The sequence below is a fragment of the Oncorhynchus nerka genome, linkage group LG9a, assembly GCF_034236695.1.
Source record: "Oncorhynchus nerka isolate Pitt River linkage group LG9a, Oner_Uvic_2.0, whole genome shotgun sequence".
Taxonomy (NCBI): Eukaryota; Metazoa; Chordata; class Actinopteri; order Salmoniformes; family Salmonidae; genus Oncorhynchus; species Oncorhynchus nerka.
Genome location: NC_088404.1, coordinates 10,911,654 through 10,926,539, shown reverse-complemented (window position 1 = coordinate 10,926,539; position 14,886 = coordinate 10,911,654). Strand labels below are relative to the sequence as shown.

Sequence of the window (14,886 nt, the reverse complement as noted above, 5' to 3'; positions counted from 1 at the left end):
ACCTACATATTGACAGCACAAATCTGATCTGATCTTTAAAACTATTCAACTAATTGTCAACTTTATTTTAAACTTACCTCTTCTGGTGTTTTGTCAACCTGTTGGAGGGTGGGGGGGAGGGGGTTATATTGAAAGGTTGAGTTCCTTCTAGTCATTGACCAGTGGTGTATTCCACTAGTGGCCTTGCCCTAGATACCAAACTAACTCTGTATCTAAGGAATCCGATCACGTTAATTAATGTGTTTAGCTGTAAACAGAACTTTTCAGAGATTCTCTGATCAATATTCCATTTTAGTGAATCAAGTTTTACATATGCAGAACGAAATGTTGCAGATATCTCCAAAGACATCCTCTTTGTGAACAGTGGACACCTCTCAAACATGGTCTTTGTTGTATACACAGGGACTAGTTCAGAGTCGGCTCACAATCAGCTCTGTTTAAATATGTTGGAGAATTCAGTCCTCCATCTGAGTTCATAAGGTAGAGGAAATGGCTTGTACTTACAGTTGGTGTGACTCGCATATCAGAAGGTAAAGACCATAAACTCCTGTATCTACCAACACAACAGGACTCTAGCAACACAGCCTACAGTAAGAGTAGAAAGTCTAGCCTTCCAGTAACCAAACTGCAATAGTCCCAAGTAGAGTACACACTCAAACTTACTTTGGTGTAGCATAAGGCTTTTGAGAGGATACTTGACGAGAGAAATGGACAAGGATTTCAAACTCCTACTGAGCCTGACCCTGGGCATGTGGATGATACGAGGTAAGACCACTACATCCAGACTGTCCTCTGTCAAAGTGTTTTCTTTACACTGTACTTTCGAGCTGCTCATTTTGAATAGGTTTTGTATGACTTTTCCTGGGTCATGTTCATTAAGGCACACCGTAGTAAAGCGTTTTGCAATGAAAAACAAACAAGCATTTTTTTTTTTTTTGACACTTTCAGAATCAGACATCACATCCTTGTTTTAAATTTTATTTAGTGCCATTTTATTCTGTTTGGTGCCTACTGACCACTGCCTCGGTCTCATTAACTGGTGTTCATTTCCTCTGCGGATGCTTTCAGGCTCGGCTCCAGAGGTTTCGTTGATAGGCCTGCCAGGCACAGCTAGACTGGCAGAGAACAGCAAGGCTGGCACTGTGACCTACAGCTTCCAGGTGGCTCTGTCCCCGGGTGCCAGCTTGGCATCAGGATACCCCAGGATACTCAACTCTGATCCCCTCACCAACCAATTCACTGTGTCTATGATCAACACTAACAAAGCACAGGTGAGGCATTGCTCAATACTACCCTAGTAAGGCCTCATGGGTACCAGATCATCAAATACTTTGAGCATTTCTTTCAGCCTGTCTATTTGGATGGGGTTTGTGCCTTTGAGACTTATTTGAAAATGATTTCAAATGATATTTAAACCCAGGTCTGATACAGCCCCTCCCAGAAGAAACGCCATGTCTTGCAAAGTAAGAGTGAAGGTGGATGACTTCATGATACATTTTCCGTTCTGTATACAGGTGACAGTAACAGGTACCACCAACTTGGATTTTGAGACGTCACCCAACAGCTTTGTCCTTCAAATCCTCGCTGTGGACAGTACGAAGGACCTGGCTCTCCAGAGACTCACAGTGATCCTAACTGATGTCAACGAACCCCCTGTATTCCTAGATGAAGGTACTGTGTGTGTGTGATATGGTTATTATGACTTACACAGCCCATTTTAACCTCCTGTGTATTCCTGTACCCTCTCAAGAGTCTGTCCTGTATGTTCTGGAGAAATCCCCACCAGGACAGATCTACAGGCCAACAGTCTCTGATCCGGAGAACCAGCCTGTGACTGTATGACTTACTTTTTCTCTCTCTCTCTCTTTCTCTCTCTCTCTCTCTCTCTCTCTCTCTCTCTCTCTCTCTTTCTCTCTCTCTCTCTCTCTCTCTCTCTCTCTCTCTCTCTCTCTCTCTCTCTCTCTCTCTCTCTCTCTCTCTCTTTCTCTCTCTCTCTCTCTCTCTCTTTCTCTCTCTTTCTCTCTCTCTCTCTCTCTCTCTCTCTCTCTCTCTCTTTCTCTCTTTCTCTCTCTCTCTCTCTCTCTTTCTCTCTCTCTCTCTCTCTCTCTCTCTCTCTCTCTCTCACATACTAGGTGTTGGGTAAATTTCAATTCAGTTAGGAAGTAAATTGAAATTGACCGTATCGAAGTTTAATTTACTGTGCAACCCTGACACATATACTGTCTGTTTATTAGTTGAAATATCTGACTTACATGTTGTTGTGTATTTTAGTTTACACTGACCCCGTCAAACACAGAGTTTCATATTGACGTTGGCTCAGGATTCCTGACTACAACTAAACAGTTCAACTACCTGACTGACCCCAGAAGGTAGAGATGTGTCTCCTGCACACAGACATCACATTATAATATTCTATACCAGAGGATTGGGTACTGTGCCGTTGAAAATGTCTCTCCACCGATGTCGCTAACAGCATACCACAGCATTATGTCAGTGTGTAGTGATGTCTTGTAAACGTTACATTCTAATTCTTCTGTGTCCTGCATTCTGTGTCCTGCATTCTGTGTCCTACATTCTGTGTCGTGCATTCTGTGTCGTGCATTCTGTGTCGTGCATTCTGTGTCGTGCATTCTGTGTCCTACATTCTGTTTCGTGCATTCTGTGTCCTGCATTCTGTATCGTGCATTCTGTGTCCTGCATTCTGTATCGTGCATTCTGTGTCCTGCATTCTGTGTCCTGCAGCTATGCCTTCAACCTGACAGTGAGTGATGGAAACAACAGCGTATCCAGAACACTGGTCATCAACATCGTCAACAGGAACGATGATAAACCTCAGTTCCTAAAGTCAGTAATTACTGTTGATTACTTTAGTAACACTTTACTTTAGAAAATACTCATACACATCGTTAATAAAAGTGAATTTGTTTATAGTTTCAAAAATATCTGTCATAAACGGTTGTAATTAGCACACTGGTTGAAATTGTGCTTTTCTCATTTAGCTGTTTTGATTTCTGTATGACTGTACCCATTGTTGTTGTTGTTGTTTAGCTGTATATCTGTGTGTGTTTTATGTCCTATGCAGTACAATCACAGACTTCACAGTCTCTGAGGAGCTGAGTCCAGGGTTTATCGTGACCAACATCACAGCAGTGGTGCCCGGTGACTCCTTGTACGTCATCTACAGCATCGGCACCAACAACTACCTGGCTATACACAGATGTGAGTTCACTGCTCAGTCATCCTCTACATGCTTACCGCACTTCAACAAAATATCGATAATTGACCATAACTAAAAAAGGAATTTGTTCTGCGATCAATTAGTGAAGATTGTAATTTTCAGTTTTAATGTGGACATACAGTAGGAGTCCAGCTTCACAACCCAATATTTGTTTTTTTTAAACAATCAACATGATTTAGATTGTTTTTAAATGCTCACTGTGTGTGTGTGTGTGCATGCCTGTGTTTTGGCCTGTCCCATGTCTCAGACAATGGCCTGGTGACTATAGCCAACAGGATGGACCGTGACTCAGCTCCTCTCAGGGAGGACCCCGTAATAACGGTCCTTGTGACAGCCACCTCCAGCCCCTCTGCTCCTCCCTCCAACACCATCACCCTGACCAACACCATCACTCTGACCATCACCGTCACGGACATTAACGACAACCCTCCCATCTGCTCCCCAGATGCACAGAGGTCATATTTTTATACTGTTGTTTATCTTTTTTTCTTCAGTATTGTATCCAACAGATAGACAGTTAAGTAGGAAAGGAGTGTGTGTCAGACGAGATGTGGCTTTGATTTGAAGCCATGCTGACACTAGTATGTGCACGAAGGCAGCAGCCATTATTGCTATGTATGCATTGCATCATTTCCTTTGACTGGATCCAGGGTGGCAGTGTCTGAGACGGAAAAACCTGGGGCCCTGATCACCACGGTAACGTGTACAGATAATGACGTTGAGAAGGCCTTCAGAGAGTTCCTGTTCACTGGCCTGTCCTGTCTGGGCTGCGCTAACCGCTTTGCTCTGGAACCCACGGGATCCAATCAGATCGTAGTAAGCAGAATATTAATATTTAAAGGGACAGGAGTTTTTCCTGACCAGTGAAATGAAAGTATAAAGATACTGAATGAATCCCATTCATACAGAGTCACAAATGTATACTTACATGAGGTTGTTTACAATTCTGTCCCCGTACAGCTCAAAGGAAACCTAGACCTTGAGGATCCCAGTAACCTGCTTGATGGTAATGAATACAGCCTGTTGGCTGTGGCTGAGGATAAGGATGAGTCCAACCTAAAAGGTAGGTGACTGTTTATTTGCTGGTTTGCTTGTTTATTTTTATTATTAGGTGACTGACTGACTAGACGGAACACAATTGTATATCACAAAGTACAGTAGTGTGATTTTTTTCCCCCTACCACTCAAACTCATTTTGAACTCTGATTCCCATGGTGCTTTGCAGGTAGTGCATACATCTATGTGACGGTGACACCTGTGAATGAGTTTCCCCCTGTGTTTAGTCCTCCATCGTATTTCTACAGAATCTCTGAGCTTCTTGGACGTAAGTTACTACACCTACAATAACTACACTAAAACAATAACTACACTAAAACAATAACAGCTACACTACAACTATAATAACTACACTAAAACAATAACTACACTAAAACAATAACAGCTACACTACAACTACAATAACTACACTAAAACAATAACTACACTAAAACAATAACTACACTAAAACAATAACAGCTACACTACAACTATAATAACTACACTAAAACAATAACTACACTACAGCAACAACACTACAACTATAATAACTACACTAAAACAATAACTACACTACAGCAACAACACTACAACTATAATAACTACACTAAAACAATAACTACACTACAACAACTACACTAAAACAATAACTACAACAACTACACTACAACTATAACACTACAGCTATAACAACAACAACTACACTAAAACTATAACAACTACACTACAGCAACTACACTACAACTATAACTGCAACAACTATAACATTGTCTGGGCCCAGATTTGACACAATGCAATCTGGGACCAGGTACAGCCAAAGTAATGATACTGATGACTGCTTGCCACCTTTGCTGCAGGTGTACACCACACCTATACCAACTACACTCCAACAATACCAACTACACTACACCACACCTATACCAACTACAACAATAACAACTACACCACACCTATACCACACAACAATACCAACTACACCACACCTATACCAACTACACTACTACAACAACCACACCTAACCAACTACACCACACCTATACCAACTACACCACAACAATACCAACTACACCACACCTATACCCTAACCAACTACACCACAACAATACAACTACACCACAACAATACCAACTACACCACACCTATACCAACTACACCACACCTATACCAACTACACCACACCTATACCAACTACACTACACCTATACCAACTACACCACACCTATACCAACTACACTACAACAATAACAACTACACCACACCTATACCAACTACACCACACCTATACCAACTACACCACAACAATACCAACTACACTACACCACACCTATACCAACTACACTACAACAATAACAACTACACCACACCTATACCAACTACACTACAACAATAACAACAACACCACACCTATACCAACTACACCACACCTATACCAACTACACTACAACAATACCAACTACACCACACCTATACCAACTACACCACAACAATACCAACTACACCACACCTATACCAACTACACTACAACAATAACAACTACACCACACCAACTACCCTAAACAATAACAACTACACCACACCACACCTATACCAACTACACCACAACAATACCAACTACACCACACCTATACCAACTACACCACAACAATAACAACTACACCACACCTATACCAACTACACCACAACAATACCAACTACACCACACCTATACCAACTACACTACAACAATAACAACTACACCACACCTATACCAACTACCCTACAACAATAACAACTACACCACACCACAACTATACCAACTACACCACAACAATACCAACTACACCACACCTATACCAACTACACCACAACAATACCAACTACACCACACCTATACCAACTACACCACAACAATACAACTACACCACACCTATACCAACTACACTACACCTAACCAACTACACAAACAATAACACTACACCACACCACACCTATACCAACTACACTACAACAATAACAACTACACCACACCTATACCAACTACCCTACAACAATAACAACTACACCACACCACACCTATACCAACTACACCACAACAATACCAACTACACTACACCACAACAATAACAACTACACCACACCTATACCAACTACACTACAACAATAACAACTACACCACACCTATACCAACTACACCACAACAATACCAACTACACCACACCTATACCAACTACACCACAACAATACCAACTACACCACACCACACCTATACCAACTACACCACAACAATACCAACTACACCACACCTATACCAACTACACTACAACAATAACAACTACACTACACCACACCTATACCAACTACACTACAACAATACCAACTACACTACAACAATAACAACTACACTACAACAATACACCTAACTACACCACAACAATACCAACTAACCACACCTATACCAACTACACCACACCAATACCAACTACACCACACCTACAACTAACAAACAATAACAACCACACCACCACACCTCTACCAACTACACTACAACAACAATACACAACTACACCACACCTATACCAACTACACTACAACAATACCAACCACACCACACCTATACCAACTACACCACAACAATACCAACTACACCACACCTATACCAACTACACCACAACAATACCAACTACACCACACCTATACCAACTACACCAACAACTACACCACACCTATACCAACTACACTACAACAATAACAACTACACCACACCTATACCAACTACACTACAACAATACCAACTACACTACACCACACCTATACCAACTACACCACAACAATACCAACTACACCACACCTATACCAACTACACTACAACAATAACAACTACACCACACCTACACTACAACAACAATACACAACATTTACATTTAAGTCATTTAGCAGACGCTCTTATCCAGAGCGACTTCACCACACCTATACCAACTACACTACAACAATACCAACTACACTACACCACACCTATACCAACTACACTACAACAATAACAACTACACTACACTACAACAATAACAACTACACTACACTGAGCTCATTGCTATGTTTGGGCCTCTCCCACCAGGTGGAACGGTGATAGGATCAGTGAAAGCTACGGACAGAGACCTCCCTGCCACCGGCGTCCGTTACTCCCTGATCTCTGGTGGAGGAACTGGTGGCCTGTCTAACATCTTCTCCCTGGACCCCAAGCTGGGGAGTCTCGCCCTACTGACCCGGCCAGACTACGAGACCACCCAGACCTACAGCCTGGTCATCAGAGCTGAGGATGGGGACCCCATCAGTCCGCTCATTGCCACCACTACGGTACCACGGCCCGGTGACCTTTATATTGACATAACAAGACATTATTCCTAATGATGTAAACACAGTCCAGTGCCTGTTTTATCCAATCACTTCTTCTTTTTTCGCCTTCCAGGTTGCCCTAGCAACAGGAGTATTTATCTTCAATGGTTCTTACCTGGTAATTAAAAATAAATATGCATGTATTGGTGATTTGTGCGTTTTGTTTAGGTCACTATCAACATCACAGAGGCCAATGACGAGCCTCCACTGTGTGGCCCCAACCAGACACATCTAATAGTCCCCAAGGACCTGAGGACAGGCTCCAACATCCAGGGCTTCATCATGACCTGCTCAGACAGGGACTCCCCTTCAGCCTCCTTCATCTACTCTATCTCGGGTACTGCCGGCCTCTAGGCCCGTATTCAGAAAGCATTTCAGTACGAATGCTGCTCTAGGATCAGGTTCCTCCGTCTAAATGATCTAATATGACACAAAAGGCAAAACTGAATTTGAGATGACTTGGTCTGTTGTGGCTCAGTTGGTAGAGCATGGCATTGTGGGTTTGATTCCCACAGGGAGACCAGTATGAAAATGTATGCAGTCAGTCGCACTATAGAGGACTGTTTTCTAAATGACGTACAGTGCATTTGGGAAAGTATTTCTTTTCCATTTTGTAAAATAAAAATAGATTAAATCCTTTTTCCCCCTCATCAATATCTACACAATACCCCACAATGACAAAGCAAAAACTGGTTTTTAGACATTTTTGCAAATGTATAAAAAAAAAAAATGAAATATCACATTTACATAAGTATTCAGACCCTTTACTCAGTACTTTGTTGAGACACCTTTGGCAGATATTCGAGCCTTGAGCCTTCTTGGGTATGATGCTACAAGCTTACAATTTAATCAATTTTAGAATAAGGCTGTAACGTAAACAAAATGTGGAAAAAGTCAAAAGGTTTGAATAGTTTCCGAATGCCCTGTAGATGTAATTAGCACTCCTACTCTGAGCTTTATAAATACCAGCTCTGAGCTAACTGAGAAACCTCTAGATATGATCCTAGAAGACTGGTCTGACATACTTAACTTTTATAAATATATAAGCTTAATATTTCCCCAAAATGTTTCCCTATAGGGGCCAGCAACCTGAACAACCATTTTGTGTTCTCACCTTCCTCTGGCACCAACGTCACCAGACTCTTCCTGAAGGAGCCCTTTGACTATGAGAGTGGCCTGGACCGGGTCTGGTACTACAGGTCAGATATGCTAACTACTATTGGTGCTCTTATCAGTCTGAACAACTATCAGTCTGTCAAACAGATACTGTACAATGCACTCTGAACTGAGAAACTATCTGACCGTGATGGTCACATGTAGTCTTACCTTGTAACTTTATATGGTTGAATGGTTGGTGGATACAGCCTGACTGTGCTGGTTTCTGATGGGAACCTGCGGTCTGCAGGGTCTGTGCCGAGAGGTCTGACCCAGACTGGCACAGTCATCATCAATATCCTAGTAGTGGACCCTGACCTCACCACCGTCACCACTACAACTATAGTAAGCCTTATCTCTATACTTTAATGAACCTAGCGTAAAGTCAGATCACCACTCCCCCAGGGGCATTTCTTTCTGAAAGCAGTGGTTACGGTTGCTGCCTTTGGTCACGGAGACCCGAGCTGTGCTCAGGGACCTCCTACACTCCAACCACTATTCGGACTCCTAACCAATTGTGCTATTTACTTTTTTTTGCATTGTTTTTTATTTTTAACAATGTACAAATTACCCGACTAACCTGAACCCCCGCACATTATACGGTATCCCCTGTATATAGCCTCATTATTGTTATTTTATTGTGTAATAAACTAAAAAAAAAAAAAAAGTTTTACTTTAGTTTATTTATAAATATTTTCTTATCTTTATTTTCTTAAAACTGCATTGTTGGATTTAAGGGGCTTGTAAAAGTGAGCATTTCACTATTGTAGTCGCCGCATGTGACAAATAACATTTCGATTTGAATAAGGACATTAGTAGTGTTACCATAACAACCATTTCCCTCTTTCCTCCATCTACTCTGACCAACAAATGTTGATGTGAATTTCCTCACAGCACAGACTAGCGCCACCACAGTTAACCTTTCCCTTGCAGCCTCGTGTAACATACATCACCGTCACAGAGAACACGTACAGCATTGACGACTGGTATATATGGTTTGTCATTGCTCTGGGGACCATGCTACTGCTTGGTTTACTCTCATACCTGCTGTATCACCTCTGTGGGAAGCTCTACAAGGCTCTTAAGCACAGTGACTGCTCCTGCTGCGTACCCAGGCCCCGGGAAGACCAGGAAGTACTGTGAGTATTAAACTGAAATACTACATCTCCCAGTAGGCAAAGCTGGTTGAAATGATGTTGTTGATGTCCTTTCAACCAGTTTTTCCTGCTGAGCCAAGCTGTGGGGGAATCGTTACATGGCCGCGGGGGGGAATCGTTACATGGCCGCGGGGGAATCGTTACATGGGGAGTCGTTACATGGCCGCGGGGGGGAAACGTTACATTGTTGATAACAGATATGATATATTTTCTTTTTTCTGTCACATAGGATCCCAGAACCAACACCTCCAAAGAGGGAAATATTAATGGTAAGAGTTTACCTACAGTCTAGCTACAGTCTGGCTACAGTCTACCTACAGTCTGGCTACAGTCTACCTACAGTCTGGCTAGTCTAGCTACAGTCTACCTACAGTCTACCTACAGTCTGGCTACAGTCTGGCTACAGTCTGGCTACAGTCTACCTACAGTCTGGCTACAGTCTACCTAGTCTGGCTAGTCTAGCTACAGTCTGGTTACAGTCTGGCTACAGTCTAGCTACAGTCTGGCTACAGTCTACCTACAGTCTGGCTACAGTCTGTTAAAGTGCCACTGTGTTCTAGGACCTCTATTAAATTGTTGGTGACTGTCCTCTCTATATACACACGCTCTCTATTCCAGGAAGTGATCAAGATCAACACTGTATTTGATGGAGAGGAAGTTGATCCTGGTAAGTTTCTCTCATTTCCTGTTATCTGTTCTGAGATGATATAAAACCTCATTCTGACCTTTAGCAATTTTTATATATATATATTTAATTATTTATTTTTAAACATTTTTCAGTCACAGGGAGGGTGTACGAGTACAACAGTAAGTCTGGAGCCAGACGCTGGAAGGACGTCACCACTGTGTCTGAGTCTGTCCCTATGATACAGCCAGAGAGCAGCAGCATGGTCATTCCTCATGGTCAGCATGGTCATTCTGCCCAATCACAGGCTAGGAGTGGGAGGGCTAGCACTGGCCAATCAGTGAGGGAGTAGGCAGGGCCACAGAATCTCCCTGGTCCAGTCAGAGCAGATAAACGTCTGGGCAGTCTGCAAGGGCTGCTCTTTGCAGAAGGAGGCGTAAAGTTAGATATGGTACCCATGACAACTAGGGGAAGGCCCAACATGTCTGAAGTCGGAGTCCTCACTGACATATAATACATTACTTGTGTGTTTAGAAATCTTTCAAATCATTATTATAGTCAAGCATGGGAAAAATGTTTAGCCTTTACAACAGTTGTGTAAACGTTTGTGCAGATAATGTACGTGCAGAGATACTCAAATACGTTGTACATTAGTGCAAGCTGGGTCGGGTCATAAAATGACCTGGTAACAGGTTTGTAAATCAAGATAACAGACAAATAAATATAACCTGTCAACGCTTATCTAGATTAAAACTGCTCTGGCGTTGCTATGTTACACAGACCGTTGCCGTCATTCACCAAAGTCGAGTGTAACCAACTGTCCTACTGAAGATACACTAATCCTGCCACCCTTCTTTCTACCATAACTGTGTCTTTTGGTCTGTTTTGAAATGCTCAGAGAGAAAATAAGTATTATCACACAGAAAATAATCAAATAACATTTTCATAATTGCAAAGAAAGTTGCTATAATCTACTTTTTCAATGTTAAAAGACCGGTCCTCCACAGGCCATCAACTAACAGTTGGGCACTACAGTCAGACCCTTCATCATTGGTCAGGCCCTTTTCTTCACGTATGGAAGTTCTCAGCAGTCGAATGACACAGTTGTTCTTCAGATACTCCTGGGAAGAGAAGCATCCGTGATCATTTAATCATTTAATCGCAGGGATTAGACAAGTAAACAACACCTTCCACATTGCAGCCGACTTTGAAGTCGAGTCAAGACTGACTGATCTACAATAAATCACCTTGTATCATAAATATCTACTCAATATTATGTTTTTTTATAGATTAGGTCAGTCACAATTTACCCATGATACATCACGATTTTGAAGCAGTTTACAGTCACAGACTTCATCAAGGCAATTCATTGTCTGGGATTGTCCTGAGAGAGATACAAACACAATAATAATATCTAATACATTCAGTATTGTACATGAAAGAATATTCCAAGTGACCAAAGATTCCAAGTGACCAAAGATTCTAAATGACCAAAGCATATTACATGTCAGTGGATGGACAGAAAGCAACATTGTGATTAAAAAGCTAAAGGTTGAAGGAAACAGATACAGTAATAGAATAATAACTGTTTACAGACACAAAACATTTTTTTAATGTGACAAGAGCAACTCAGAGGAAGTAAAACATTTTTTTATTTTAAAGTTTGTCCCTGCAAGGGCACCATACCACCTCTCCTCTGCGGGCACTGTTGCTGATGAGGGCATCAGTGGATGGCGAAGGGGGCTCATATAAGGTCTGTGCTCAATCCCTAGGCTCTGGTGCAGGGCAGTCTGTCCATGTCGTGCCATGGGGTCTCTTTATCGGGGACCCAGGTGTTGCCCACCCACAGAACCACGTTCAGGGAACCACAGATCTGAGAGAGAGAGGACTGTTAGGCTTTTTCTCAATTTCTTAGAAATCTGTCCTTCTCCTTGGCTCTGCCTCCATCTGCACTGACCCGGAAAAGATTGACATGTGAAAACAAACAATGGTGGAAGCTCATCATTAGGCTGGTTTTCACTCGATCAGTTTATTTTTTACATCAGTGGGGAAATAGAGAGAGAAAGAAAAGACATTATCTCACCACAGACATGTTGAGACCATTCCCTGTCCTCGGCACTGTGCCAGGGTACACTCTGTAGACCCCTGGCCCATGACGACGCACTCTTCAACCACAGGATGGCAAAGAGCACGATCACCACAATGTTCTGCCAGAATGGAAGGAAGGAGACACACAAGGAGAGGCTGGGGGACGACAACATGTAAGAGTCAGGGTCCCTCTAGTGGCCTGGAGCCAGCCCTGGTCTGCTGTTTATGTGTCTTAATGAATAAATACTCAGAAAGCTTAACCATCAGCTGATCATGTGAGAGCCTGATTCCAATATGTATTACCAGTGTGACAACTATATGCACACAATGACTAGTACTATCTAGTGTGGTTGACTCACCTACCTTAGTAAAATGCACTGACTATAAGTCTGTACAGTCCCCATACGGTACGGTCCCCATACAGGTACGGTCCCCATACGGTACAGTACAGTCCCCATACGGTACAGTCCCCATACGTCCCCATACGGTACAGTTACAGTACAGTCCCCATACGGTACGGTAGTCCCCATACGGTACGGTACAGTTACAGTACAGTCCCCATACGGTACGGTACAGTCCCCATACAGTCCTCATACGGTACAGTCCCCATACGGTACAGTACAGTCCCCATACGGTACATGAAGGCCATGATGGTGATGCTCACAATGAACTCAGCTGAGAAGGCAAAGGCCCCCAATCAGGTGAGTCTCTGGTATAGTACGATTACACCAGTAGCACCTTAACCAGGGGGGGAACAGGACAGGTGACGATAGAATAGAAGTCCTCAAAGGGCTATTCAAATGCACAATCATTACTGGAAAACTAAAACAAATGTATACAAATACATTAGAGGACATTAACAGTATTGTTCAAACAAGCCTACAGCAGGTTGAGACTAAGCATTTACCAAAGGATTTTGGTCTAAACCCATTAACCTGATGAGCTTGGTCCCAGATCTGTTTATGCAGTCTTTCCAGCTCCTCTTTATTGTGCAAGTTGGCAAGACAGCACAAACTATGGTGAGGCTACTAGCTACCCTCTGTCAGGGATATTAATATAACACACAGACAGGTTACTAGCTACCCTCTGTCAGGGATATTAATATAACACACAGACAGGTTACTAGCTACCCTCTGTCAGGGACATTACTAGAACATACAGACAGGTTACTAGCTACCCTCTGTCAGGGATATTAATATAACACACAGACAGGTTACTAGCTACCCTCTGTCAGGGACATTACTAGAACATACAGACAGGTTACTAGCTACCCTCTGTCAGGGATATTAATATAACACACAGACAGGTTACTAGCTACCCTCTGTCAGGGATATTAATATAACACACAGACAGGCTACTAGCTACCCTCTGTCAGGGATATTACTAGAACATACAGACAGGCTACTAGCTACCCTCTGTCAGGGACATTACTAGAACAGACAGACAGGCTACTAGCTACCCTCTGTCAGGGACATTAATATAACACACAGACAGGCTACTAGCTACCCTCTGTCAGGGACATTACTAGAACAGACAGACAGGCTACTAGCTACCCTTTGTCAGGGACATTACTAGAACATACAGACAGGTTACTAGCTACCCTCTGTCAGGGACATTACTAGAACATAGACAGGTTACTAGCTACCCTCTGTCAGGGACATTACTAGAACAGACAGACAGGCTACTAGCTACCCTCTGTCAGGGACATTACTAGAACATACAGATAGCTTTATCCCTTCAGGTATATAACCTTCAATCAAAGTTTCTCTTGTTTTCTCCCCGCAAGAAATGGACACACTATTTCTTCCACAGTAACGTCAGCCACTACAGCTCCCAAAAGCCGTGGTTAAAACTTAAATTCAGATGACAAAACGGGAAAAACTCGGTTTGCTATTCAGTCAATGTGATCGATAATAACAAATAAAATATTCTAAAGATTCCAAGAATTTGATATGAAGACAATCGGTTCTTTAATTAACAAGTGCAAAATCTACTCGAGGTTGGGGCATCATTACCCTTCCCGCTGCTAGACCGAAACAAAGACGCTACCTGCCAGCGCTAGTCAGTGTTGACCAACTCCTCAGTAAGAAAAGCAGCTATTGGCTGTCTTTGTATAATTTTTGGCTGTCATAAAAAGTCGCTGAATGACGTCATCGCCTAATTTGCATAATTGGCAATATGCAAGTAATTGTGATGGACTCTGTAGGAGAGAGGAATAA

At 42.4% G+C, this 14,886-nt stretch overlaps 1 protein-coding gene and 1 long non-coding RNA gene across 3 annotated transcripts; one reads left to right on the top strand and one right to left on the bottom strand.

Moving 5' to 3' along the window:
• Positions 1 to 136: 136 nt before the first annotated feature.
• LOC115116224 (cadherin-related family member 3) lies at positions 137 to 11,839 on the top strand. 2 transcript variants are annotated; one of them, XM_065022303.1, is made up of 18 exons: positions 137 to 1,271; positions 1,515 to 1,671; positions 1,751 to 1,836; positions 2,272 to 2,369; positions 2,743 to 2,844; positions 3,083 to 3,219; positions 3,486 to 3,693; positions 3,889 to 4,054; positions 4,199 to 4,305; positions 4,468 to 4,562; positions 7,365 to 7,603; positions 7,811 to 7,979; positions 8,721 to 8,841; positions 9,007 to 9,142; positions 9,731 to 9,936; positions 10,184 to 10,223; positions 10,573 to 10,621; positions 10,735 to 11,839. In XM_065022303.1, the coding sequence occupies exons 1-18, from the start codon at positions 1,059 to 1,061 to the stop codon at positions 10,929 to 10,931; spliced, it is 2,526 nt and encodes an 841-aa protein (XP_064878375.1). In that variant the 5' UTR covers positions 137 to 1,058; the 3' UTR covers positions 10,932 to 11,839. The 2 variants fall into 2 exon arrangements, with proteins under 2 accessions (XP_064878375.1, XP_064878376.1); XM_065022304.1 differs by lacking the exon at positions 10,184 to 10,223 and having other exon boundaries at positions 10,735 to 10,774.
• On the bottom strand, positions 11,566 to 13,108 carry LOC115116226 (uncharacterized). The gene is made up of 3 exons (XR_003861512.2): positions 12,663 to 13,108; positions 11,890 to 12,452; positions 11,566 to 11,700 (listed from the first exon to the last, which is right to left on the bottom strand). It is a non-coding gene; the product is annotated as an uncharacterized LOC115116226 (long non-coding RNA).
• Between the last annotated feature and the right edge of the window lie 1,778 nt (positions 13,109 to 14,886).